General features: G+C 51.8%; 1 protein-coding gene across 1 annotated transcript; it reads left to right on the forward strand.

Annotated features, from left to right (window-relative positions):
• The first annotated feature begins 1,780 nt into the window (after positions 1-1,780).
• On the forward strand, positions 1,781-25,231 carry TXNDC5 (thioredoxin domain containing 5). The gene is made up of 10 exons (XM_065886082.1): positions 1,781-2,052; positions 5,423-5,572; positions 10,492-10,597; positions 14,938-15,034; positions 17,291-17,406; positions 18,755-18,841; positions 19,430-19,573; positions 22,447-22,529; positions 23,991-24,120; positions 25,109-25,231. Exons 1-10 carry the CDS (start codon positions 1,781-1,783, stop codon positions 25,229-25,231), a joined length of 1,308 nt encoding a protein of 435 aa, XP_065742154.1.
• Positions 25,232-27,078: the final 1,847 nt, after the last annotated feature.

Below are 27,078 nucleotides of genomic sequence, written 5' to 3' on the forward strand. Positions count from 1 at the left end.
GTTAGATGCTAGAAGTGGGCGGGTGACCGGAAACGGAAGAGCGGTGGGTGCCCTGTTCAATAGCATCCGTGGAAAAGGAGCTGGTGGTTTGCTGGAGGAAGGAGGAGAAAGGGTGCGGAAGGAGCAATGCAAGCAAGGAAGCCCAGCTTTTCTTCCCAACTCGGAGGAGTCAAGGTGTGAAAGACAAACCTCTAACACTTGGGAGGGCTCCCGTGTTTCCATGTTTGTATTAAGATAAGGAAAGTAGCTGATACTCTAAGAATGTGTGCTAATGCTTTGGTGGAAGGGTTGGGAGGTCTGAGGTTGGAGGCACATTGGGATGGGAGTCTGGCTAATACTGGATTTTTGGAGAGGATCCCTGGGCTTCCAGTGGTGAGTTTCACAGGACAGAGCACGTGGAATCACATAGCTAAGGGCCTTGAGCGGCAGTCTGAAGACTCTGTGTTTTACCCTGTAGATGGGGACTGGGGGAGGGTGTTCACAGCAAACTATCATGGTCAAAGGCAGGCTTTGGGAAAGTTAACTTTCCAGCCTCGTGAATGAAAGAGGCCCTTAGAAGCCTACTGCACAGGCCAGGATTAAGGTCTGATCAGGGTATGAGCACTGAGAATGGTGGAAAGAAATGGTATTTGGCAAGAAATGTGGTTGGCTTGAACTATCAGAGATAAGGGAAAGGAGGGAGTAATTGGGAGACGATTCCCACGTGTTGAGTGTAACTGGTTGGGAGAATCGGTTTTGAGGGGAAATTGATGACTCGGTATTTGGCAAACCTTGGTTAAAGGGTGCATAGTGGCCGGAGCAGTGTAATGACAGGTGAATCACTGGGCGCTTCCCCTGCTGTGTCAGCAGTCACTGCCTGGAGTTTCCCAGACTGAGGATAAATCAAGGCCAAGCAGGATCCCAGGAAGCAACCCAATGAGTCTCCTTCTGACCCCTAGGGCGGGGCCTAACCTTCAACTACCACGTGCAATCAGGCGTGCGCCTGCAGATGTGAATTGTGAGGTGCCCGATTCATATGATTCACACCTGGGGAAACCTCGAAGTCTCCACGGGAGGCAGTGCAGCAAGAGTAGGCGTGTCTTTATAGCCTTGACGCAGTTGGGGAGTTAGGGCGCCATAGGACGCCAGTCAGGCGTTTTTGGAGGAGGAGCCCTGCGGGATTAGTGTCTAAGAGGATGCTTGGAGCTTTTCTCCTCACCCTCAAGGTAAGGCAGGGCAGGGCACACCCGCACGCGTTTCTCTTGTTAAGCGGGTTTTCATCAGTCCCTGAGCTCAGGCCCAGAATCACAGTTGAGGTCCAGCCAGGAATTTGACTCATTCAGGTGTAAACCCCGCCAATTCTGTTCAGTTTCCTGAATTCTGCTGACAGCAGCTCTTTATTCCTTTTGCCTGAAATCCTGGGGTCTTTGTGTACGTTGAGATGAACCGAGGCTGACATCCCCCTCAGTGACCTCCCGGCGCTCCAACACTCAGCCCCGCTCCAGGCCAGAGCGGGCAGAGCCTGGGTTTGGGGAGGTGCAGCGCCCTGCGGGAGTAACCCAAGCCGTCCCAGGAAGTGCTGGAGGCCCGGCACGTAAGGCTGTCGGGGGCCCGGACCCCCTGCTTCCGCGGGCTCCTAGCCAGGCTCTCCGGGCGCGCGCGGGCCCAGCCTACGCCGGGGAGCGGGCGCGCGCCGGGCGGGGCGGGGCGCGGGCGGGGCCTCTCCGGGGCGGGGGGCGGGGGGCGGGCGGTGCGGAGGGGTTACCGGCCGCCGCGGCGAGAGCGCGCCCAACCAGCCGTGATGTCCGCGCGCACCGGAGGCTTCCTCCCGCCGCGGCCCCGGGCCCTGGCGCCGGCTGCGCCTCTGCTGCTGCTGCTGTTGGTGCTGCTGCTGGACGCCGGCGGCGGGCGCGGGGGCGCCTGGGCCCAGGAGCCGGGGGCGGCGGCGGACGGGTCCCCCGCGGCCGACGGCGGGGACGGGCAGGACCCGCACGCCAAGCACCTGTACACGGCCGACATGTTCACGCACGGCATCCAGAGCGCCGCGCACTTCGTCATGTTCTTCGCGCCCTGGTAACTGGCCGCGCCGCCCGCCTCGGGCTCCGCGGGTGCGGATCTGGCCCGGGCCCGCACTATCCGCGCGGGGGGCGCGGGGCCGCGGCCTGGGGGCGCCCGGCGAGGGGCTGAGGGTCTTCCGGGCCGGGAGGCGGCACGCGCCGGGCGCTCGCGGCTGACGTGGCGCTAGGGCCGGGGTGGAGCAGGAGGGGGCGGTCCCCGAGGGCAGAGCCGGAAAAGGCCGCCGCTCCGGCTCCCGCGCCCCCTCCCCCGATCCCGCACCGGGGGAGGGGAAGGGATCGTCGCCCTTCGGGGCCGCTGGGAGCTCAGAGCCCGTCCGCCCCCGGCCCCAAAATTCTGCGCCGGCCAGAGGCAGCGGCCTGCGGTGCGCCGGGACCCGGAGGCCACGTGCGGTCGCCCCGGCGACCAGGCGCCCGGCTTGCACACTTGGACTTCGGAGGCTGCTCACCGCACGGCAGACCTCCGGCCTGCGAGTTTAATCGAAACACAGGGACTCACAAGGCGTGATTTCCCACCCTGCGGGAAGGGGTGGCCCAGGCAGAAGAAGGTTCCTGCTCTCCCCCGGGGGGTGGAGAGCAGTGCGGGTTCTGGGGGCCCGTCCGCAGCCCCGGGGCGGTGGGGAGCTGTGCTCGCGGTGATGGGAGCCACTGGCCCCGGACCCAAGGCCGACCTCTGGCACCTGCTCCTCTCTGCTCTCTTGGGGCCTGGTCGTCTGCAAAGTGTGAGATGGGAAAAGTTATTACTACGTTGAGCAGACGGTGCCCCTCGCCGTGGTTCTCGGGGGGCGGGGGGTTTTGGTGTGGCCTCGGTGCCGAACCCAGAGACGCCTACCCTGTGGGTTGCCCTATAGAAAGCCTTCCCGTCATTCGCACGAGCACAGGGACTGAGTGCCTTCCTCCTAGGGCCTAGATGCCCGCTGAAGGGGGTCCTCCGTGGGCGGAGCAGCCAGCCAGTCTTCGGGCCCAAGGCCCTTTGCAGGCTTTACTGCAGAATTTGGCATTCGCCCCCAGAGCGGAGGAGGCTCCTTGAGATGTGGGAAGGGGATGCAGGAAGGAATAGGGAGAAGATGCCCAAGAAAAACGGCCTGTTCAGAAAATGTGCTGGTGGGAGTTGGAGGAAACTTTTTCTCTTCCTCCCCATGTTCAGATGATGACTGTATTTCAGTTCATTTGGAGTTAAATCAGCACTTTTGGTCTGGGTCAGAGCTGTCCCATAGACACATTGTGTTTCCAGTTCCCAAGAACCAAGAGTTGAATTTGTAGAACTACCAGTGGTATAGAAAATACTTTGTAGTGTAACATAATGGACATCGATAGGTACTTTGTGAAGGGTATTATTCTCAGAGCAGCTATTCCAATTAAATGCACTACTTAAGTGAAGCCTATTTTTGTGGAATAAATCTGCCTGTGGATTTTTTTTCCCTTATGTTTTAAAGAAAAACGGACATGTAGACATCGTAGGTCCGTGCAGTGCCAGTGGAGTTTTAATTTTGGAGTCTCTGTAATACTCACCAGCTAGTCCTGGGCTGAGTGAGGGACAGGACCGGGCACTTGGTATTATGTACATTCCTTAAAGTAATGTAATGTTTCATTGTGTGTGGCTTACGGACTTTTAGGTGGATGCTCCCCGAAAAAGTAACTTTTAAAGTTTTTGTTTGCTTCTTAATAGTCTGCTGTGAAATGTTTAAATAGAGACGTGTGGGTTTCTGTGACAACATTTAAAAGTTAGACTTTAAGAGCAGATTGGAGCTCAGATGGAATACGCTGTGGGCTGCCCCTCCTCTTTCCATTTCAGTTCCTGGAATGTTGGGAGCCCACGTGTGATTTGGGGGCAGGAGCTAATGAAAACATCGATCTGTGTGTATTTGCTCTGAACTGGGTAGAGGCAGGGCTGTCCTACTGCTGTAGATCTTGTGCCAGCGTCAGGTCATAGCTTCTCTATGGCCAGTTTTCAGGTCACATTGAACCTGGTGACAGTGAGGTCAAGGTTGGAGCTGCCTCCTCAAAAGGACCAGGTGGCTTTGCTCTGTTATGTGACCACAAACTGCCTGTGAACGCAGCTGCTGTCTCAGAGGTTCGTGCTGTAGCCCCAGAGGTCCAAACCCAGAAGTGCCAACTGCACGGCACCCACGGATCCATCACTAAGAGATCGCCAGGCACTTAGTACGTGCCAGACACTGGGGATCCAGTTGTAGAAAGGATGCTTGTCTCTTGTACCATGTATACTTAAATCTAGCAGGGGTTTTCCCTCACAATTGTCTTCCAGAAAAGAAGGGATTCATATTGTATTCGAACCTCTTATAAAGCAGGATTCTCTTCTCTGGCCAAGAAAGTGCTTAGGGAAGACAGGTTAGCTTGAAGCAGAATTTTCCAGTGCTTCCTTTAGGTGCTTCCTGGTGAGGTCATCTGTCAGAAGAGAGAGGAAGCAAGGAGATTTAACACTGATTTTATTGAGAAATTATGTTGAGGATGAACTCAGTTATTAAGTGTTGGGTGTTCTTACCACACTTTAGAAAGCAATACAGCAAGTCGTTACATCGTAGACATCATGAATACACACTTACCAGGTGAATGGGGAAAAAGAACCCACATGCCATAGTGTTTGTGTATAGTTAAATTCATACCGTGAATTTTATAAGTGCATGTTTGAGCATGTCAGATTTAGAAGTTTGGGGGTGGCCACAAGCTTTTTGTATGCTTCTCACTGGAGAGAATGCAGAGCTGATTTCATTTCGAGGCTGCCTTGCATCTGGGGAGACTCGGTTACATGGTAGAGGAGACCTGACGGTAAAGGAGCCATGGCGAGGGGACGTGCTGAGCCACCGCCACAGAGGTGGAGCGAGGGAGCTCTCCAGAAGAAGGGGAGAAGAGAGTGGACACCAGACAGCCTGGGAGTCACTTCCTGGAGGAAGTGACACCCACCCTGAACAAATAGGAACGAGCCAGGTGGGTTGAGGGACGAGCCAGGTGGGTTGAGGGAGGAAGTGTCAGAGGAAAGAGTGTGCTGATTCCCAGGGCCCGGCCAAGCTACGGCCCTTTCAGGCACCTGGAAACTCAGCAGCATGGCCCAGTGGTGGGCAGCAAGGGAAGGAGGGCAGTGTGCATAGAGGTCAGGTGGGAGGTCAGCAGGGACCAGATCCGGGGGGAGCCGGCACAGCGCCTGGCTAAGTTTTGATTTCACGCTGAGAACGATGCGGGGTCTCTCCGGAGGGTTTAAGCAGGGGAGCAAGATTCTGCAGACACTGTGAGCTGTCCGGCTCCGTCTCCACTGCAGTGTGAAGAAGGGGTTGGATCAGAGAGCCCCACTGCCCTAGGAAATGGCTGAGCAGGTGGGTCAGGCACCCTCTGTCACTGTCACCTTGCTACAGGTGTGGACACTGCCAGCGGCTGCAGCCTACCTGGAACGACCTGGGAGACAAGTACAACAGCATGGAGGACGCCAAGGTGTACGTGGCCAAGGTCGACTGCACAGCCAGCTCGGATGTGTGCTCCGCCCAGGGCGTGCGTGGGTACCCCACGTAAGTGATGGGCGCCCGCGTCCTGTATCCGCTGGGTCTTCCTCGGCTTTTCGCCAGCTGCATTCGGCCAAGAGAGTTCAAGTTAAACTTTTGGCACCTTCTTTGTAGTTCTGAGGAGTGAGGGGATGCCGACTTTAAGCAGGCACTCCCTGTTGTTAGGGAAAGGTTATATTTACACCGTGTGTGTATTAGGTGCCTTTTTTTACTTTGTTTGGGAAAAGCCTTTAATTAGTTGAGTTTTCCTGTTTATAAAAGAATGTGTCTGCCAGACAAAAATGGCATTCTCCACGAGGTCCTGTCACATTTGACGTTCACACGTACGTTTACACGATGAGCACCGACTGTCATGAATTTTCGTCTGAATTTTTGGTCACTCTGTTAATTCTTAAGCCTCCCTTCTAGAGTTATTTCCCACGTGACCGGCCCGTGGGCTGTTTTTGTTGGAAAGAAAGTGCAGCTGTTCTGACAAGTGATACTTGCTACCTACTTCCTTGACAGTTAAAACAGTTTTTTGGTTTTAAGAACAGAAATTGAAACTGGCTTAATGAACAAAAGACGGAATTAATTTGAAGGCTGTGGGGGAAGGCTTCTGAGACTCAGCTCCATGGGTCTGGAAGTCTGTTTTTCTGCCCTCCCGCCCCTTAAGGTGACTTAACCCCCACCCCCCACCCCGCTCTGCATCTCTCTGTTGCCATGGCGGACTTGGGCCTGTCGCCGATTGGCCCAGCTTGGATGGACTGTTCATTCCAGAAACCATCTTTGTGACCCGAGAAGCAGGATCTTGTCGGAAGACGGCAGCCCCGTTCAGACTCAACATTTACTGGTGGAGCGGAGAGCGCTTCTCCACAGAAGGGAAGAATGCTGTTTCCAGAAGGGTGGGGGAGGGGTTGGGCGCCACAGGTCCCCAAGTATTTGTTCAGATTGACCAATGAAGTCAATCCTTTGGGAAACCCGAGCTGCTCTTCAAACTTGAGAGGCCGCATGGAAAGTGGCAGGAGCTCCGGGCTGGAACCTGGATGGCACGGTTTGGACCCCAGCTCTACCGTGTACTTATCCTGCAGCTCTGGCCACCCACGTTCCTCAGCCTCTGAGTCTGAAGTAGGACGCTGGCACCCACCCCCCCATGACGTTGTGTGTGATAACGTGTGTAGATACCGATCTGAACATACCCAATAATGTTAAGGTTTCCTCTGACCTTTGGAGATTTGGCATTTCCATACAGGGCCCTGGAACTCTTGGGCTTTGGTGACTGTTTGCTAATGTGGGTGCAGTAACTCAAGTGTACATCAAATCAGAGCAAGAGAGACAAAACTTCCTGCTGTATGTACCTACCTGTTGGCATCACTGTCCTGTCCTCCACTGTGTTGCCTTTAAAGTAAACTCTGCTTGTATGAAGAGCATCCCAGAGCAGCAGCCAGTGAGAAGTGGGACCGGTTACCTGTTGAGAGATGGGTGGCCCTGGTGTCCACTCTGAAACAGCCGGCTGTGCGTGGCCCTGTGGCTCTCTGCACGGTAAACCACGCCATAGGGAAGGTGAAACAGGACCAGTCATAGGGCTGAGAAGGCAAGTGTCAGGGAGAGAGTAGAGGGTTCCACCTGCACCCAGTCGTACGAGCTCTCTGGCTGCACCATTCAGTTACTGCACAGATGCTGTTCACAGATACCGAAAGATCCATGTTGGATCAGGTGTCCTGATTTGTTTTTTAGAAGATACGGTCTCCCCTAGAAAAGCATGCACTGGTTTTGTGTTGTTAAAAAGAACTATACAGTACAATGAGCTACCACTACGTGGTTCGGGAAGGAACCTCGTCACAGCCCGAGAACAGATTTTGTTCACAGAATGCGGGAGGTAGGGGCATGCTGCGTAACATGTCGTGGCCTTAGGGCATTCACAGGTGAACCTGTGTGAGCTTTTACTTCTAGGGATGTTTCGAGGCCTGGATCAGATGATGATGTAAATGCTGAGGCGGGTTGCGGAGCGGGGTGTCAGCACATTAGCTTTCAGATCATCCCTCCCTTGTCACCTTTAACTGGAGTAAAGGATTGGAGAGGGAGGGAGTTGGGGTTCCCAGGTCCCTGGAGAAGGCTGCCTACACTCGGGAAGATGTTTCGAGGTCTTGCTGTTGAGCCAGTAAAGAATCTTTATCACCTGGGAAAATGCTGGCAGGGGCAGGGCTGAAGGAGGTTCCCTAGGGCTGCCACGCAGAATGCCACTGGAAAGAATAGAAACGTATTCTCTCACAGTTCCGGAGGCCAGAAGCCCGAGATCAAGGCATCGGCAGTGCCGTGCTGCCTCTGAAACCTGTCAGGGGTCCTTCCCTGCCTCTTCCTGGCCCCTGGTGGTTGGAGGGCAGCCCTCAGTGTTCCTTGCCCTGCAGAAGCGTCACCCCAGTCCTGCTCCTGGACTTGGCCTTCTGCTGTTTGCTTGTCTCTCTCTGTGTCTGAATCTCCCCTTTCTGTACGTACTGGATTAGGGCCCACCTTCACGACCGCATTTTAACTTGATTGCCTCCGTGCAAATCCTGTTTCCAAATAGGGTCACATTCCATGGTAGCGCGGGTTAGGACTTCAGCAGAACTTTTTGGGGACACAATTCGACCCATAACACCATCTCATCTATCGTAGTAGAACTTCCATCATTGCTGTTTTCCAGAGGGACCCAGCAATGGGGATCTTTCCCTGCAGTCTCCTTGACTGAAGAACGGGTCACCAGGAAAACAAGTGCCCATGTGGAGGTTTGGTAACAGCAGAAGAGTTTGGGGCTATACTTGGGGCATGAACCCCGTGGCCTGCTCTGCATTGCTGCCCTCACCTCCATGTACAGTGGGAATGAAGTCAGATGCCCCGTGAGGGAAGCTGTGCCCTCCCTAGGCTCTGTGAACTCAACCAGAATCTCAGACTCGAGCTGGTTAGAAAGATTTTTAATCCAACAACAGGAAGAGATTTTAAAAACTAGTTTTGCTTCGCTCGGTGTACACCACATGAGGGAAAAGTCCCAGATTAGGTTTTACTGTATTTTAACCTTAGCAAAGGAATGGAGGATGGGTTCAACAACGCCTGCTCTGATTTCTGATTTTTAAAAAATTCTTATATAGTTTTATTGTTACAATTAATATTTAAGCCTTCAGATTTTCTTTCTTTTTTTTTTTAAACATCTTTATTGGAGTATAATTGCTTTACAGTGGTGTGTTAGTTTCTGCTGTACAACAAAGTGAATCAGCTATATGCATATGTATATCCCCATATCCCCTCCCTCTTGAGCCTCCCTCCCACCCTCCCTGTCCCACCCCTCTAGCTGGTCACAAAGCACCGAGCTGATCTCCCTGTGCTATGCGGCTGCTTCCCACTAGCTATCGATTTCACGTTTGGTAGTGTATACATGTCAGTGCCACTCTCTCACTTCATCCCAGCTTCCCCTTCCCCGCCCCCCTTGCCCTCAAGGCCATTCTCTACGTCTGCGTCTTTATTCCTTTCTGATGTTTTGAGGATCCACTCTTTTCCATCCTGAAGCGCTTTGGTGGCGGGAGGTACTGGGGCGAGAGGGAGGGAGTGGAGAGGGACAGTAGCCGCCTCTAGTCCTTTGTGGGCACAGCTTCCGTTTCTAGAGCGTCTCAAGGGGTGGATGCGGGTGTTCACAGTCTGAGAGCCTGCTCTGGAGTCACTTGAAATGTTACACTTCGTGAAGGAAGGGACATACTGGCCGAATCGAGTTAGATTGCGTCTTTTGGTCATGGCTCTATGAGTATAAGCTGCTAGGGCAGGGGACATATATTCTTCACTGGAGACACATTGGGATGTCCCCTAGCCCATCACAGGATGTGAGCTTCTGGGTGAGGCCAGTAAGCCCATTTTCACCTGAATGCCTTCTACAGCCAGTGTGTTGGTTTTCTTGTTTGGTGTGAAACTTCATTTTAAGACCTTTGTGGGGCTAGCTATCCAAACCCACAGTTTGATTTCTGCGTATCTTAACTTCTGGCACTCCCCTGACACTGTGCATTGGGCGTCTCCTAACAAAACCCACGTACGTGCCAGGAAGCGTTAGGGGTGTTTTAGATGAGTAGGCTCGCCCCTGAATGCTAGCCTGTGTTTGTTACCTGTCAGTAGCCACATTTCCCCCTCCATCCTGCCACCCTCTATTAATTCTGTCAATAGAAGAATTATTCCCTCCCCTCCCCACCTTCCTTGACGCCTTCTGTTAAGTTTTATCTGGACCGTGTTGTCCCGTCACCAGTGGAGTGACACAGGGTCTGGGCGTGTTCATCTCGGCCTCTGGTGATGTCTTTGCTCCCCTCCAAAGGCAGAGCCCCTTGCTCTGTCTGCAGATACCTAGCGTGTGTGTAAAATAGAAAAGATTCCTTCTCTGGGGGCAAGTGAGCGGGCCATATCAACCAATGTCAAGGTTGTCCTTAGAGTTGGAAAGTTGAACTCTCACAGTAGCTGGATATTCATGCGTTGTAAGAGTTGAAGAGCTGACAGTGTATCCTGGAAATACATTTACTGCAGAACAATGCTATTTCTACTACGGTTGTAAATTGCTTTTCAAAATGCAGAACGTAAAAACTACTGAAGCCGGGGAAGGATAACAAATATGGGGCGGGGGAAAGCTAGAGAGCTCTGCACACCTGAACCCTCGTAGCTTTGGGGGTTTAACTCACGGCCTGATGTGTTCACCCCGCTTTTGTTTTTCAAGAATAACGTAAGAAACTTATAAAAGTTCAGGATTAAGTGACTGCGTTATCACCTAGAACATTACTTTTCTTTCTTTTCCAAGTCTCATCAGAGAGGGGCAGGGCTGGGCTGCCTGCAGCCCGCCGACACCTCATTTTTGTGATTGTGCCGCTAACCGAGTTTGCTCTCTGCTCAGAGCGGTTTGAAATGCTTTAAAATCTACTGCGACTAATCCTCTGTTACTCTTTCAGCTTGAAGTTTTTCAAGCCTGGCCAAGAAGCTGTGAAGTACCAGGGTCCCCGGGATTTTCAGGCCCTGGAAAACTGGATGCTGCAGACACTGAACGAGGAGCCTCCCGTGAGTGCACACAAAGCCGCCCCCTCTTTCTTCCTACATTTTTGGGGTAGTCAAGAGGCCAGTTTAAGTACCATCTTTTTTTTTTTTTTTTTTTGCGGTACGCGGGCCTCTCACTGTTGTGGCCTCTCCCGTTGCGGAGCACAGGCTCCGGACGCGCAGGCTCAGTGGCCATGGCTCACGGGCCCAGCCGCTCCGCGGCACGTGGGATCCTCCCGGACCGGTGCACGAACCCGCGTCCCCTGCATCGGCAGGCGGACCCTCAACCACTGCGCCACCAGGGAAGCCTTAAGTACCATCTTAAAGCAACTTTTATCATAAGTAAAGGTTCACTTTTCTTTTCTTCTCAGTTTTTCTTTTTACCGTGATAAAATACACACACTATAAAATTTGCCCTGTTAACTTTTTCAGTGTACGATTCAGTGGTATAAATACGTTCAGAACGTGGTGCCGCCGTCACCACCGTCCATGCACAGAAATTTCCCGTCTTCCCGAAAGGAAACCCTGTCCCCGTTAAGCCCTGACTCCCCTCCCCCTCCGGCAGTCCCTGGCGCCCAGCGCTCCGTTTTCTGCCTCTATGAATTTGGCTCCTTTAAGTACCTTATGTAAGTGGGAAAAGATGAACTTTTAACAACTTTCTGTAATGGAAAAGTTCAAACAGGCACCAGAGTAGAAAGAAGAGTCTAATGGATGGTGGGCAGGAGTGCAGGGAAGGTGGCCCCGCGTGCCCGCCTGGGCCTCGACAGTGGTTCCCATTCTGTGGGCCTTGTTTTTTCTCCCCTGCTTCCCCGCCCCACGTGTGGCTGCACAGTCAGTGTCGTTTGTAAATATTTCAGGATGCAGCCCACAGATGAGGACTTACTCCTTTTTACATACCCTCCGTGCCCCCTTCACACGTAATTCAGCTCGCAGTAATTCCTCAGCACCCGAGATGGACTCGTGGCCACCCAGGGTCAGGGCCAGGCCCCCGCCCTTCCTCCCCCGCGGGCGGTACCCACGGTGTGAATCTTCCCTTTTCTTCTCAACCCTCAGCCCCACGGCCCTAAGTGGCTTTGCTGATAACAGAATTCAATACCCTTCATACTCTCCATGTCTTAACGGCCTCCCCCGTGGTAAGGATAATATCAGGAAATTGGGGAAACTGTATGATTTCTGAGATTTTTTTTTAATTGAAGTATAGTTGATTTACAATGTTGTGTTACTGAGATATTTTTTAAAGACATAGTTACATGTAGAGTGTTGCAAAGAAAAACCTGTACTCCTCCTCCAGCTGATGTTAGGAGCCTTAGTTTTGTCATAAATCACTGCGGCCGTGAGCCCTGCAGTGAGTGTCCCTTCGTGGGTCAATGCTGACTGCTCAGGCCCACAGAGGCTGAGCTGTATTTTGACGGGAATAGAAAGATGGCCAGTGTGCCCACGCTGTACGTTTCTGATGAAAATATTAAGAGCATCTGAAGTCTTTGAATGTAATGTCCAGGCCAGCACTGGAGTAAGACCGTGGCATTGCGTCAGGCAGGCGCTCCCTGACCTGAAGGTTGTCTGGGCTCCAGGGCTCTTTTGGGGGCCCTGATGCTGTTGGTGTCATCTTCCAGGGTGTGGTCCTTCAGCTGTCCCCCAGATTCTGTGTAGAGGTCACAGCTAATCGGAAACCCAGCTGCTTCCCAAGTGCTACTTTATCTCACATTTTTAAAAGTTTAGAACCACACGGAGAAGAATGTCGGCATACGGTGTTGAATAAGTGTTGACCAGAGACGTGTCTAATTTTAGGCAACAGGGAAAACCACAAACCTCGCGGAGAGTAAATTTGCATCTTTGTCATGGCAAGAAAGCTGGAGGAGCAGGTGTAACTTTCACATAGGTTTAAACTTCAAGTTGTTTTTTTTTTTTTTTTTTTTTTTTGGTGGAAATGTCCTCTGAGGGGAGGAAGCCAGTTTTTTTTCTTTTTTTTCTTTTTTCTTTTTTGCGGTACGCGGGCCTCTCACTGCTGTGGCCTCTCCTGTTGCGGAGCACAGGCTCCGGATGCGCAGGCTCAGCAGCCATGGCTCACGGGCCCAGCCGCTCTGAGGCACGTGGGATCTTCCCAGACCGGGGCACGAACCCGTGTCCCCTGCATCAGCAGGCGGACTCTCAACCACTGCGCCACCAGGGAAGCCCGGAAGCCAGTTTTAAAGGGGAGTTCATGGTCTCCAAAAACATTTAAAGTAAACTTTTCAGCAAAAAGCCAGTCTTCTATGATGACTTCATTCACGAAAGCATCTGCCAGTGTCAGAAAGACTTCATCTCATGAGCCGAACGTCTTTCTGGGGAGCGGAGCCCAAAGCACAGGCTGGGGACGGGGCAGCCAGGCTGAGGCTCACGTAGCCATCCTCAGTGGGGTACCCCGGGGGCGTGGCCACGTGGAACCCACCCCTCCCCACCTGAGACCTCAGTTACCCACTGGCCATATCTTTGTGTCTCAGAGCAGTGGGGATCTCAGATAATTGCTAGAAATGATGACAGGGTGCCTTATTATAGAAAAGTTCAAATATTAATATTAATACTGCAAACCGAAATTCTTTTCAATGTGAATTTTGCCTTATAAGCAAAACCTTTTTAAAAACTTCATCTGTATTTATACCTAAATAACTTAATATATACATTTTCATCTTTAAACAGGATAAATTTAGATTTTTTCCTTCCTAGCATTATGGCAGTATAAAAGGAAGTCAAAGAAAAGAAAACCTGCCATTTCTTAAGTTGTACCCCAATTTCTATATTTCCATGTTTCCTTCTGTAATTTTTCCTTAAACAGTCATAATCAAATAAACATGGTTCATTTCGTTAATGATCTTTTTATATAGTTGAATCATCTTTATATTGACCATATTTTATCTCCTGGATTTGCCATAATTCAGCTCTTCTCTGTCCATGGATATTTAGGTTATGTATATTTTTTCTGTCATCAGAAATGCTATGAGGAACATTTTTATCTTTGTAAAGGACGTTTTTCTCTTCTACTTCGGAGTGACTTTTTAGAATATATTCCCAGACATAAAATTGCAAGGCAAAAAATAAAAAAGCAAGACCACTTTTATGGCCCCTGATGAATACTGCCAGATCGCTTTCTTAAGACTCTGTAAGCCCACATTGTCACCAGCCCGGGGAGAGGGGAGGGCGACGGTTCTGTGATACACTGTGGTGTTCCCATAGTGGCCATCCCTACGTGCCGCCGAGGTACATGCTCCTTCGGTGCCATAAATGGACATTTTACTACTGCAGCCCTTTGAACATCTTATACGGGGTGACATGTAGTCTTTTGTTTCATGTTATTGGAACTTAACTGACTGTTCACTTAGCCATCACTCTTGGGCATCCTTTTGTCTGGGTACTTAGCACTTTGAAAGTTTTGTCAGGCCAGCAGTGGAAAAGAAAACTTCATGGTGCTTTACTGCTCAGCCTTGAGCTGTCAGCACTTTGAAAGCTTTTAAAGACTTAACTTAGATATTCTTTTTAATAGAAATACGAACCACTAGATAAAAACTGAGTAATAAACACCCACGTGTCTATAGCACAGTGGGGATTCAGTGGTCTTCACCTCTGCTTGCAGGCCGTGGCTGTGTCGGCCTAAACAATTGAGACATTTCGAATGGTGTGGTAGAGTGGTTAGTAGTTAGTTGTCACACTGGTGTCTGCCGGGTACTGGAGAAATGCCACTTCTTGTCCGTTCACTGTGTGTTTCTGTCCCAAACTTAGCCCCATGAACTATATTCTTGCTAAAAGTACAGCCCATGTTTGCCCTGTGGTTTTCTCTTTGCTGCCTTCCGTCCACCTGAATCTTCTTTCTCGTCACCTTTTCTCTTTTATCAGCCCTTCAGAGTTTTACCTTCCTTCACAGATTTTATGTTTGTATAGATAAAGGATGGCCAGGCCCTCCTGTCCTCTGATGGTTTCCTGTTCCCCGTTGTGTCCCTTTTGCTCCCTCTGTGTCTTTGGGTGCTGCTTCCTTCTGTATTCTACAAGACGTCTCAGGTCATGTTTCAAAGGACGGGACAGGGTGCTGGTTTGGGGTGGCCCATCCTTCAGTTTGTCTGCTCTGTTGGGTAGGGTTTGGGGACAGCAAAGGACGGGTTCGGGCAGGGAGGCCATCACCCAGCTGCCTGGAGCATCGGTCCTCGAGCATTTGCCAAGGGTGACAAAGTCGCTTCTTTGCCCGGGGCGACACCTCAACACAGCAGTGTCCCTCGAAGCCTCGAGGTGGCAGGGGAGGGAGGAGAGCATAGAAGGTTCCAGACAGAAGCCTCCACGGGCTCTCCTGGGTCTTCACACACACACCCAGTGACCCTTGTTCCGTCTCTTCCCATCAGACGCCGGAGCCCGAGGTGGAGCCACCCCGAGCCCCCGAGCTCAAGCAGGGCCTGTACGAGCTCTCGGCCGGCAACTTTGACCTGCACGTGGCACAAGGTAGGCGGGTGGGTACACCGGATCTGCACCTCTGGGCACCCCTGCCCGGGCCGTCCTCCTGGGGGGGCCTGGCTTTTCCTCTTGCTGCTTGAGGGCTGGTGGGTCGCAGCATGGGTGGCACTTGTCATGAGCTTCTCTCCCCCAACCCCGATGACATCAGTGTTTAATGCTTTTCCTCTCGGAGATGATTTCTCCTTTCGTCTCTGTCCTTAGGGAAGGGCCAGTTCTAATACTAAGCTAAAGCCTCAGGTGTGGAAAGCTCACTGATGGTGAGTGGGTGCACTTACTTGTGTACTGGCTGGACCGTGCGTCCTTGGATAAGAATGTTTGTCTATGTTAATCATATGCTTATTGACCTGAGGCAGAAACAAAGGTTTCTCTTACCTGTTCAAACCAGAATTTATTGGGACCTTTATACCACACGAATCGAATCAGCGTAGGTGTTCGTTACACTTAAAATAGTTTTCGATACTGAATGTCATTTCTTGAAAATAGTCTCCTAAATGTCAGAATGACCTGAGTACGATTTCTAACGTTAACGATGTGTAAGGCCTTTCTTCACACGTTCGGAAGTGTTGGCTCAGCAGTGAAAGGCTTGAAAGTGCGTTCAGCCTCCTTGCTGACCTGCCCTCTCAGATGCTGCCATGGAGAGAAATCCTCCTGGGAGACGGGGTTGGAAACGCTCTTAAGAGGGCTTAAAATTGTGTCCGGCCCTGAAGCTTCCTGCTTGCTGGTAGTTGAAATACATCCCATTTAAGGTCTGACATCGCTTGTGGTGATGCTTTCAGCCGTTTTTAATGAAAGGTGGCTAGTTAATTGGTACAGATGCTCTGACAGGGTTTCTGTCCTAAGGGGAGTCGCTTTAATTTGAGACGGGCTTGGGCTCCCTGCAGCATGCGCTCCCGGGGCCACCCCGTGACAGACCACCGTCCGAAGCCCAGCCCTGACACCCCCCCCACCCCCGAGCAGGTCGCCCACCGAGGGGCCGTGTGCCTGCACGCCGTGGTCTCGTGCTGCTGACGTGAGGGTCTCTCCTCGGAGAGCGGTGCAGCCCCGCCCCGACTCAGCTGCCGGGCCTCCTGTCTCCGCCTCACAGCACAAAGTAGCGACACACCTGTCTGGAGACGTGGTTTCAGCCCTGCAGATCAGCTGCTCATGTATATTTAAAATGTTTTTATTTAAATTTCCTAACTGGAGTATAGTGGATTTACAGTATTGATTTTGAAGCAAGTTTTTTTCCCCATTTCCCTCGAACGCATCATTGCCGCGGTGACAAGATGCCGCGGTGAGCGTTGCCATGGCAAAGTCCGACTCTGAGCCTGAGTCATACGTCAGCGTCCGTTGGTTGGTTCTCTCCTTGGCCACAGCCTGATTTCGGTTTGGTCTCAGCCTGACGCCGTTTTGGCCCTAGGCTGGTCAAGGTAGAAGAGCCTAGGTGAAAGTTTTCAGTGCCTAAATCATGGTGTTGTGAGGCTTGTTTCTTTCCTAGCCAAGGGGAGTGATATTCAGTCTTTTTAGATCTTCTATCTTATTGTGAAATAAGACCCAGATACAGAAAACAATGTAGGGTGTAGTGAATGGCCATAGAGCGGTCACCCGGCTCAAGACAGAAAACTGCTCGCTTCCTGTGCCCCGCCCCCCGAAGGGCACTGCCCTGGCCGTAGGGAAGCCGTCACCTGCTTCATGGTGTGGAGTGCGGTCGCCCCGGTGTCTCTGTGCCCTGTGCGTTGGCCGTTGAATCTAGGGACTCCATCACTTTCTGTTTGATGTTTTCGGGGGTGTGAGCAACACTGCGTAGCTGGGAAGTCTCTCTCTGACGTCAGTGGCCTCGTCCGTCACCGCCTAGAGCCGTAACTCACGAGGGATGCAAAGCCTGCTGCTGTAATTCAAGCATCCCTTCTTCATTTTTATAGCAGGAGACACTTGCCCTCGTTTATCACTTGGTTATCCAGCAGTGCACTTCACGTGGGAAAGACAGGCTAAGTGCCTGATTCTTTCCCTTTATCGCCCGTTTTCCGAATAATGACTTGGGTCCCTGTTGTCCTCCAAAGATGACAGATTGGTTTTTAAGGATCGTTATGAACTCATGGGTAGAGACATATTTGATGGGGAGTCACTTTTTACCAGTTCAAGGGTTCATGCTGAACTGAGCTTTGCAGGAGGACAAAGATGAGACGCTTCCCCTCACCCTCTAGTTGGGTGGGTGTAACTCACACTCCCTCTCCCCTCCCCCGCCTTCCTCCCCCACCCCCGAAGGAGACCACTTTATCAAGTTCTTCGCCCCGTGGTGTGGTCACTGCAAAGCTCTGGCTCCGACCTGGGAGCAGCTGGCTCTGGGCCTTGAACATTCCGAAACCGTCAAGATTGGCAAGGTAAGTGAAAGCCCTTATTAAACCGGAAATAGACCGCCTTTGGCTGGATTAATTAGCTGAGCAGCCCGTTACTCGTTCTGTGCACAAAGTCGCAAACTTGATTTATTAATTCCATTTAGCATGCCACTTGATAATTCATTTCACCTTCACAGATGGCAGCCGGGTTTCGAGTGTGCTGGCTTTTCCACAGTCTAGAGATAAATTATGGCTTTGGCTCCTTTGTTTATTTTGAAGCAATGGCCAATTCTGAATTGGCAGCCCCAGAGCCCTTTCTGCAAAGATATGGGGCAGAGCCTTAGAGAACATTCACTGGACGTACTTGGAGACCATCCACAGTCGAAATCACCCAAGAGCTCTTTCCTAAAAGGACCTTGGGCTCTGTGCTCACACCCTGTGCGCAGCCTGCGTGCAGAAGACCCGCCCGTGGGGAGCCCTGGCTTTTGCCCTGCTGCCAGGAATTCTTTCCCACTTTACGTAGGGAAGCCAGAAGTGAAGCCTTGACAACTGGGTTTTCGGGAAATATCTAGAGCAGCTTCCGGGCCTTCAAGCACTTTTAATCCGTCCATCCTCCAGCACCTACCAGACACCCTGCCCGAATTGCTTTTATAAAAATCTCATTTTCTACCTTGCCGGGGGCTGATTTGTGTACAGGAGTAACGCTGCGTGTTCAGGAAGTGTAGCTAATAAGGTGATGTACCCAGCACAGTGAGATGGCCAAAAGCATAAACGTGGGATTCGGACAGACCTGGCCGGCCACCCTCGAGCAGCTTCTCCACACCTCAGTCTCCCCCTTCGCAAAACCGAGACGAGATCTGACTGGGGCGGTGGTAAGGGTGACGGTAAAATGCCGAGCACGGCGCTGGGCACAGAGCAGACGCCTAGGAAACTGTGATGGCTGTGAAGTTTTCACTGTTGCGTGTTAAACACTTGACGTCTTTTCAGTTTTATCTTTATTATATTCCAAATACTCCTATTTAAAACACCTGAACCTGAGAATACATTTCTGAGCTCGCTTTGTGACTGGCGTGGGTCTCTGTCCACGACAGCTGGCCGCCCCCTTCTCCAGATGTCAGGCTAGGCTCCCTCTCTCCATCTGCTGACCTGCTCCCCCAAAACTGGCATTTTTGAGTGAAAAGAAATCACGTCTCTAAATCCCATCACTCTGCTCCCTAAGCTCAGGTGTATTTTGGGGTAAAGTCTCTCCAAAAGCTGAAACTTGCTGGCAGAGATGCTACAGATGGGGAGTTTTAGAAATTTTCTTTCTTTGAAGAAGTACTGAGTGTCCAAGAGCCCATTTACCAGCAAGGCTCGCGGAGAAACTGACTGGGCGCGTGATCTGTATTTCTAGGTTGACTGTACACAGCACCATGAACTCTGTTCAGGAAACCAGGTCCGAGGTTATCCTGCTCTCCTCTGGTTCCGAGACGGTAAAAAGGTACGTCTTCAGGTCTTAGTGTTGAGACAAGATGTGTGTCTTAACCACGGCTGAACAGTCGAGTGGTTTAACAGGGGTGGCGCGCTGCCAGCACAGATTGTTTGGGCACTGGTTTAAAGGAATACGCATCACAGAGCGAGAATGTCTTTCTCTTTGTTGGTAAGGCCTGGCGGGTTGACAGAAACCATCAGGCGTTATGCACTCCTGAAGCAGCTCAGCTGGCTCAGGTTAACTCTAGAATAAGCCGGATCGACGGTCCTAGGGTAACTGCTCTGATTACGACCTTTGAGAGGGGTCAGCGCTCGCTCTTGGTAAGGCTCTTAAATGCCGGCTTCGTCCCTGGCCGCTGGGCAGCGCCCAGACTTTGGAAACGCTTAGCTCTGCAGAAGGAAGGCGCTGTAAAGTTCTTTGCCCAGAGCCAGACTGCGGTTGATCATCTATGCCTTGCCTTCACCTTTGAGCAGCAGACACCACAGAGCCGGGACACCCAGACAGAGACGTCCGATGGGGGCGGGTCACGCGTGGGCAGGTGGAGGGTTGAGGATTCACAGCCCTGACCTGTCTTTGTGTCGCCTGTGTCCCGGACAGGTTGATCAGTACAAGGGGAAGCGGGATCTGGAGTCGCTGAGGGAGTACGTGGCATCGCAGCTCCAGAACACGGAGAGGGGCGCCCCGGAGCCCATCCAGCCCTCGGAGGCCCCCGCGCTGGCCACTGAGCCCGCGGCCGACCAGGTGGGTGCACGGTCAGCTCCCGCCTCCAAGCGACAGTGCAGGCACAGCACGTGGTCGGTCATTCACCTGGTGGGCTGGGGTCCACTCTTCAACACAGCGTTTTCTTGAACTCCTTTCACATGCTTGTTAGGGGGTCAGCGTAGACAGAGCTTCCCTTTAAAGAACCTGGAGCGGGTGTGAGACAAAGGATCCTGTGAGCATTTGGTGTCAGCATTTCTGGACAGTTCTTCCCTTTGATTCAGCACTCACTAACTTGAAGGTATTTGCTGTGAAAGCTGGGCTGTTGCCTCTTGGGCCCGTTCTGCTCGTTTCCATAACTCGCTGCAGTCAAGGTGGTAAAGGCCCCTGAGAGAGCTGCAGCAGAAAGGCTCTGCGCGTTGGAATGTCAGAGGCAGATCGCCGTAGGCTATTTCATTTGTCCAGACGATCGCTGACTTATCGAGGTGTCCTCTTCACATATTCAGAGCGTAAGGTTTCACGTTCGTTCGTTCTGCGTTTATCAAGCCCTGTCGCGTTCCAGCCACTGTCCTAGGCCGCCAGGACACAAAGCGAATAAGGTCGTTTTCCGCTTGTGGAGAGTGGCGGGTGGGAAGGGGGAGACAAGCGAAGACGTCGGTGCTGCGACGCAGGCGGGGAGGCAGGGAGCGCCACCCCACAGGTGAGTCGGCGTCGGCCGGAGAGCCGTGGGGAAGGCCGCCTGGCGGCGCGTCAGCCGGCAGGAGTGAAGAGGGCGCGAGGAGGCCGAGGGCACCGTGCGGGACGCAGAGGGAGCCGGCGGCTGGCCCCCGGAGGGCCTTGTCCGCCAGCCGCAGATCACAGGTCTGCGGGGAGCCAGTGGAGGGCTTGGAGCCGACGTGGACTTTAAGAAAGCCGGCTGGCTGCAGCCTGTGTGGACGAGACGGAAACCGCTCTATCTGGAGACGAAGGATGCGGGGACGGTGGGCAGGGGCGTCCAGCTCCCCCTGCACAGTCGGGATGGGGGAGGCGGGGCAGGGAGAGACGGGCTGGCGGCGCCGGGTGGGAGGGAGGCGATGGGTCCCTATTCAAGGTGTTGCTTCCAGGGCTGTGGTGGTCTGCATGTGGCGACAGGTTAAGAGTCCGGAGCTTAAGCCGGATGCCTGTCTAGACGAGGAGGTTCCCGCATCCGCTCCTGTAGGTAGAAACGGATGCCGAAGCCGTGGGTGAAGATGAGATTATTCGGGGAGTCAAAATAGTGTTTTCCCAGGAAAGCAGTGCTCGGATTTCCCAGCCGAGAACCATACATAAGGCCTGTTTGTCTGTCAGTGTACTTCCAAAGCCGAATGCTTGTGTTGCCGCCTCGGTTCACACAACTGCACTCCACAGCACGCCAGGTCCTTACCCGGGACGGCGGGCAGGGCGGCCCTGGTCCTGGGGAGGACGCCCCCCTGGTGACTGTCCAGCCTCAGCATGTACAGGAGCGATCGTGACTCGCTGGGGCTGTCACGCCCGGGGCCCGGGGATCAGGCTTGGAGAGCCGGCAGCCGCCGGCCCCATCCTCCCAGGGTGGGGCTGTGATGGCGCCTCCGCCCCCCAGGCCCAGCCCCTAGTGGGACGCTTGTAGGTTGGGGACCGCGTGGGTGTTAGTTAAAAGTGGAAGTTTTGGTTTAAGAAGTAAACGAACGATTTCGTAGTTACGGGACCACGCGTCAAGGGAGCGTGTGTCGTGGTTGTAAAGGTCACCCCACGTCGAGTGTAATTATATACTGTGGGTGTTTTTGTCAAACCCAGAAGGGTTTCTATTTATAATGAGGTTTTCCACCACTAAGTGGGTCTTTCAGTGAGTGTGGTGTCATGTTTCTGGACATAAAGATGGCAGCGTCTAGATAGTGCCCCTGCGTCCTGGTCACAGACACATGGTACTTGGTGCTGGACTCGAGTGGGGCAGCCCTGGTACACTTTGCCACGTGATACATCATCCGCATTCTTTTTATTTATTCATTCATTTATTTATTTATTTGGCTGCATCGGGTCTTCGTTGAGGCACGCAGGATCTTCGGTTACGGCACGCGGGCTCAGTAGTTGTGTTGCGCGGGCTCTGGAGCGCGTGGCCTTAGTTGCCCCGCAGCGTGTGGGATCTTAGTTCCCCGCCCAGGGCTCGAACCCACGTTCCCCTGAAGCGGAAGGAGGATTCTTAGCCACTGGACCACCAGGAAAGTCCCCATCATCCATATTCTCACGGGAGGATCACAGATCCGTTTTTGGAGGAAAACACATAGACATAATCCTGTGAAGAGCCTCCAAGATAGAATCGCTTTAGAGCAGACTGCCGTGTGGCACCTTTGCCCTGAATTCTCCAGCCTGAGTTCAAATGAGCAGTTTTCACATTTACTTTGAATTTAAAAATGGAAAGCAGCCTGTTATCTGTAAAAGCACATACTGCCTATGGTTGTGTAACTAAGGTCCTTCTATCACATAGAGAAGATAATTATGAATCTGTAGGATGAGAGCGATAGAGTCGGCGGGGAAAGCAGTGTGTACAGACTTCAGGGAGGCCCGTCAGTGTCCGAGGCTCCAAGCCCGGGAGGCGCATGCTTGGGCCCTGCCCACCCAGAGCCCTGGAGACAGCGGCTGCACCTGACCCTGCCTGGGCTGGCTGGGGGCAGAACGCTGGACGTGTCCTGTCCCCTCCACGCCGCATCTCCTGGGCTCAGGACCGTGGGACCGGTGATGATGAGTCACCGCCCTTTTGTGGAGCTTGTGAAAAGTGAGCTGTGTAGGTATTTGTGTGTGGCCTCGGAGCACACATCACAGCATTTTAAAAGATGACGGACTTGTATTTCCGCGATCCCAAAGCATGATCCCCGCTCTGCTCTGCGTGGTGTATTTGAATTGTGGCTTTTCCCTCCCCCAAGGGCACTGTGTTGGCACTGACGGAAAGTAACTTCGATGACGCCATCGCAGAAGGCATAACCTTCGTCAAGTTTTATGCCCCATGGTAAGTAGCTGCCGAATTAGAAACGTTGTCCTGTGTGCTTGAGTCACACCCTATTTTTCAGGCCATAGGCCAACCCTCCGGACTCAGTGTTGGGCGGATACTACCTTTACTTGTAGTGATGCTATAGGGAAAAAGGAAACGTCATTATATGTGTTAAAGTTTGGTGGTAATTCATAAAGTTATGGAGAATGAGGTTAATTTAAAGCTCAGTCTGCCCTGGAAAAAACAAAAATGGAGACTATTATCGTGGCCGTATAACACATGGAGACTTATTATCGTGGCCATATAACACAAGTTTTGTGGGATCTGGGCACTTTGCCAAATAGATGGCTTTTGGGGTTGAAAACACCGTGAACGTCATGAGGTATTAATAGCTCTGCCCCTTAGTCTCTCTGGATGTTGTAGAGAAATCGAGTAGAGCTCAGCTTTCCGTTACAGCCATGCAGTCTGTCAGTCACCTGACCTTCCTGGCCCGTGGCCCTCGGGGACCAGAGCAGAGACGGGCTGCTCGGGGCCCGAGACCACGGCAACCGCAGTCGGTGGGAAGACGATAGGTTCCAGGATGTGCCGTGAACCACTGCGGCTTTGGATGCCCTTTAAATCCTTTGAACCCACTTTCCTCAGCTGTAAAACGGGGAGAACGCTTTGTCTTGAAACAACCCATTTGGAAAAATAGTGTTGAGGAGAGAGAGATCCTGTTTCTGAACACAAACACACACATGCCATTTTCGCTTCTCACTTTGTTTCATTGCGCGTATCCGTGAGAATCAGTAACGGCAGAGAAAAAAAAGTTGAGTGACCTGTACGACTTGCGCAGGTTTTATTCTTAAAGAGTAGAATCACTAGTAAATGATGCCTTTAAAACTATCACGTATGTTCTAGTTTTTTTAAAAAAAAAAAAAACCCTAAAGCTGTACAGATCACGTATAAGGACAGAAGAGCCCCTTTCATCGAAGGGGAGCAGGTCATAGAGGGGAAGATGGTCAGGAAGGGGGTATAGTAACAGGTGGAAGGAGAGTTTGAGCCAAACTTAGTGGCCTCAGTGCTCACACCACATCCCGGAAGCTTCAGGGAAGCTTTGAAGTTCTTTTGAACATTTAAGACCATAAGAAATATGATCTGCTTTTGGCATTCAGGTGATTTTTTAAAACGCCCACAGTTGACCGCATCGTAGAGATGGTTGCAAAGCTGAAGCTGTTTGCAGACCGTCTTGTTGCTGTCAGTCAGGGTATCCGAAAGCCTGCTCTGGCTTGGGTTTGAATTCCGTGTTCGGGATGGGAGAGGACGAGCAGGTGCGGGGGGGCGGGGGGGATGATAGCGCACCCCGCGGGAGAAGCTGCCGGTTTATCCACTTCTGGGCAGCTGCTGGCTGCTTCCTCCAGAAGAAACAGGCTGGGCAGCGAGGTGCAGGCGAGTGAGCTTGACGGGACCTCAACAAAGCTGTTGCTGTTCTGTCCCCAGGTGTGGGCATTGTAAGAACCTGGCTCCTACCTGGGAGGAACTCTCTAAAAAGGAATTCCCTGGCTTGGCGGAGGTCAAGATCGCCGAGTTGGACTGCACTGCGGAACGGAACATCTGCAGCAAGTACTCGGTGGGTCCACATGGATGGAAACTCATGGGGACAGAACTGGGGGCGGATCCCAAGTGGAGCTGTAATTTGGTATTGTGGACTCAACCAAGATAACTCATCCTCTCGACAAAGAGTTTTTTGTGTCCTTTGGGGATTTTTTTTCCCATTTGAGAAGCAAAAGAGCTGCTCTCTCAAAGGAAAGGCTGTCTTCTGTGAGTGCACACAGTTCAGAGGGGGTTTTCAGGCCTTGCCACCTGGGCGAAAGGCTGGCAGTACCTGAGACTCTGAGCTTGAGGGCAGGGCGCCACCTGCGCGGCCATTCTCATTGGCTAAACGGTCAGCTGGCTCGTAGCCTTCGTCGCACACACAGACACAAGGCAGTGCTCAGTGCAGAAAGTATCTGATCCTACACTTCCCCGAGAGGGCCGCACCGATGGGCCAGGCTTGGCTTCTTTATGTAACTGTTGCCTTCTTTCCAAGCTGTTGGCGCCGTCGAATAGCCCAGAAGATTTGCAATCTATATTTTTCCATTTGTGGTGTTTTTCTTAAAACATTTTTGAGGCCTCTGGAGTTTATTAGAATAGATGTATGTAGCACAGACGTCGTCTACTTAGTAGAAGATGCCAGTCATTTTTTATTTTTTTGGTGCTTTAGAGAAAGGTGAGCTGTGCTGACAAGTGTGCATCCTTGAGGCTCCTCCCTGGTGTCGCCAGGGAGCTTGTGGGAAATGCAGCCTCAGGCCCCCTCCAGCCACACCAGCTCCCCAGGCGAGACTCCACTCTAGGGTGAAGTCACTCCTTGTTGCTAATCTTGAAAGTAGGTTTGGGTTGGAAAGTGAATAAAGAGCCCCAAGGCTCTGCTTTCTGAACTCTTAGGTACTTTTTTTGATGGTCTGTACGTTCTGAAAATTTAACTATAGACTTCCCTGGGCACGACTCTAGGATCTTTTCTGATTTTATTTAAGAAGCAACTTTGTGTTGGTTTTCAATTTTTTTTTTTTTTTTTTAAGGTACGAGGTTATCCCACATTGCTGCTTTTCCGCGGAGGCAAAAAAGTCAGCGAGCATAGCGGGGGCCGAGACCTGGATTCCTTGCACCACTTTGTCCTGCGCCAGGCGAAGGATGAACTGTGAGCTCGGCTGGAAGCTGTCTCCTGCCTGGCCCTGGGCAGGAGCTCAGTCCTGCGGCCGCTGCCCGGTCCCTCGCGGTGGTGACTCAGAGATCCGAACGCACTAAACTTGTGCTATCTTCTCCATGTGTGTGTTTTTTAAGCCAACACACTCCACAGATTCTTTCTTAGGTTTCTCTAAGTACATGTGTAACTCATGATCCCTTTGCAAACTAAATATTTTCAGTGGCAAGCTACCATCCATCCCCTTTAACCTTCTCTCGGTGAAATCTAAATGGTTTCCTTTGAGACTAAAATAGAGTCAAGGAAATTCCAATTGCCAGACTGTTTTTGGCTTCGGAGTAATTTTGGTGAAAGCAGCATCCGATGCAAAGCTTTTGAACCGTCCGTGCACAAGTTCTGGAAAGGTGGCCTTGCCTCGTGGCGGTACTGCGTTGCTCTGATCTGAAGGTCCCAGTTGACTTAATAACGTCGTTGGTCCGTAGCTTGGAGCGGATTTAAAACACAAAACCCCGTCGCCTCTGGAAGAGCCACTTTCCCAGCCCCTCCTGGATCTTCTGTCTCTGTTGATACCTCTCTCACGGGGAGTGGTGAGCCGTAATGAAAACGGTGGTACTCCTGACACACACCTGAGTAAGGTAATGCTGATGCCGTAGTCTTGTGTGTTGATACTTGACCAATCGCTTATTACTGTTCAAGGGATACTTCTGTCCCTCCTGAGTGAGAGATTTCATTAGTTAACATGAAGCCAGAGTCCACGTGAACTTGAAGGTTCGATGTCTCACGTGGAAAGTTCCACAAGGCTTGTCCCGACTAGTCTGTTAACTCCTAGGAAGATTCTGCTTGGCTTGGCCATCTGGGGCAGGAGCCTTCCCAGGTCTGCGTATCAGGGACCGAGGAAGCCCTGCAGCCCCACGATGGAGCCCTAGCCAGAAGCAGCTTTGGACTCAGCAGTCCTCGTAGAGGCCGCGTCCTGTGCTGCGTCTGCCTTCGAGGAGGTCAGTCTTCTACTGTAAGAAGAGTGGGATTAACTTGACCTCAAGATCAAAGAAGGAGAGAGGCAGGGCCGAAGTAGGCCACCGTACCGGCGTCCGCATAACCCACGCCGTCCTGGTTGATACGGAGCACGTTTACCCTCACCCTTGGAAGTCCGCAGCCGTAGGACGAGGCTCCCTCAAGGCATGTGCCCGTAGGTTCTTCGCCATCATAACACTCGTCACCCCACCGCCCACGCTCAGGACATGTGGCCACTTGGCACAAAGTACCTGGTGGTCAGGACCTTAGAAACAAGACCCCGTCCGCCGACAACAACAGGATCCCGGCCAGCCTCTGCCTTAAAGAAAATCTTTATTAATCAATCATGTATGGTTCACAGATGTTCTTTAAAAAAGACCCCAACTTTCTAGAGAAGCAGTCCTCATGAGTGGATTCATCTTTGCCTCATGAGTCTTGCTTTAAAAAATCAAAGTGGTACAATTTGTTTACACTATGATACTTTCTAAATAAACTCTTTAAAAAAGTCTGGTCTTTCCTTAAATGTTACAGCGAAACAGATATAAAATAGACAATAAATTATAGTTTATATTTACAAAAAAGCTGTAAGTGCAGTTATAGATCATAAATGTGTTATTTAATCAGTTTAGTATGAAATTGGTTTCCGAGTACATGATCGTGAAAGAGACATTTAAAAAATATTCTCAGGCTTAAGCTGAGTCTTACTTTCTACAGGAGAAAACCGTGATTTCGGTTCCTAATCTCTTCCTAAGGCTAGGTGCCCCTCCTCAGCTCGTCGCCTGTGCTGGTCTAACCCCAAGATGCGGGACGCTGTCCAGTGAGAGGCAAGGAACCGTT

Source organism: Phocoena phocoena, chromosome 10, assembly GCF_963924675.1.
Source record: "Phocoena phocoena chromosome 10, mPhoPho1.1, whole genome shotgun sequence".
NCBI classification, from domain to species: domain Eukaryota; kingdom Metazoa; phylum Chordata; class Mammalia; order Artiodactyla; family Phocoenidae; genus Phocoena; species Phocoena phocoena.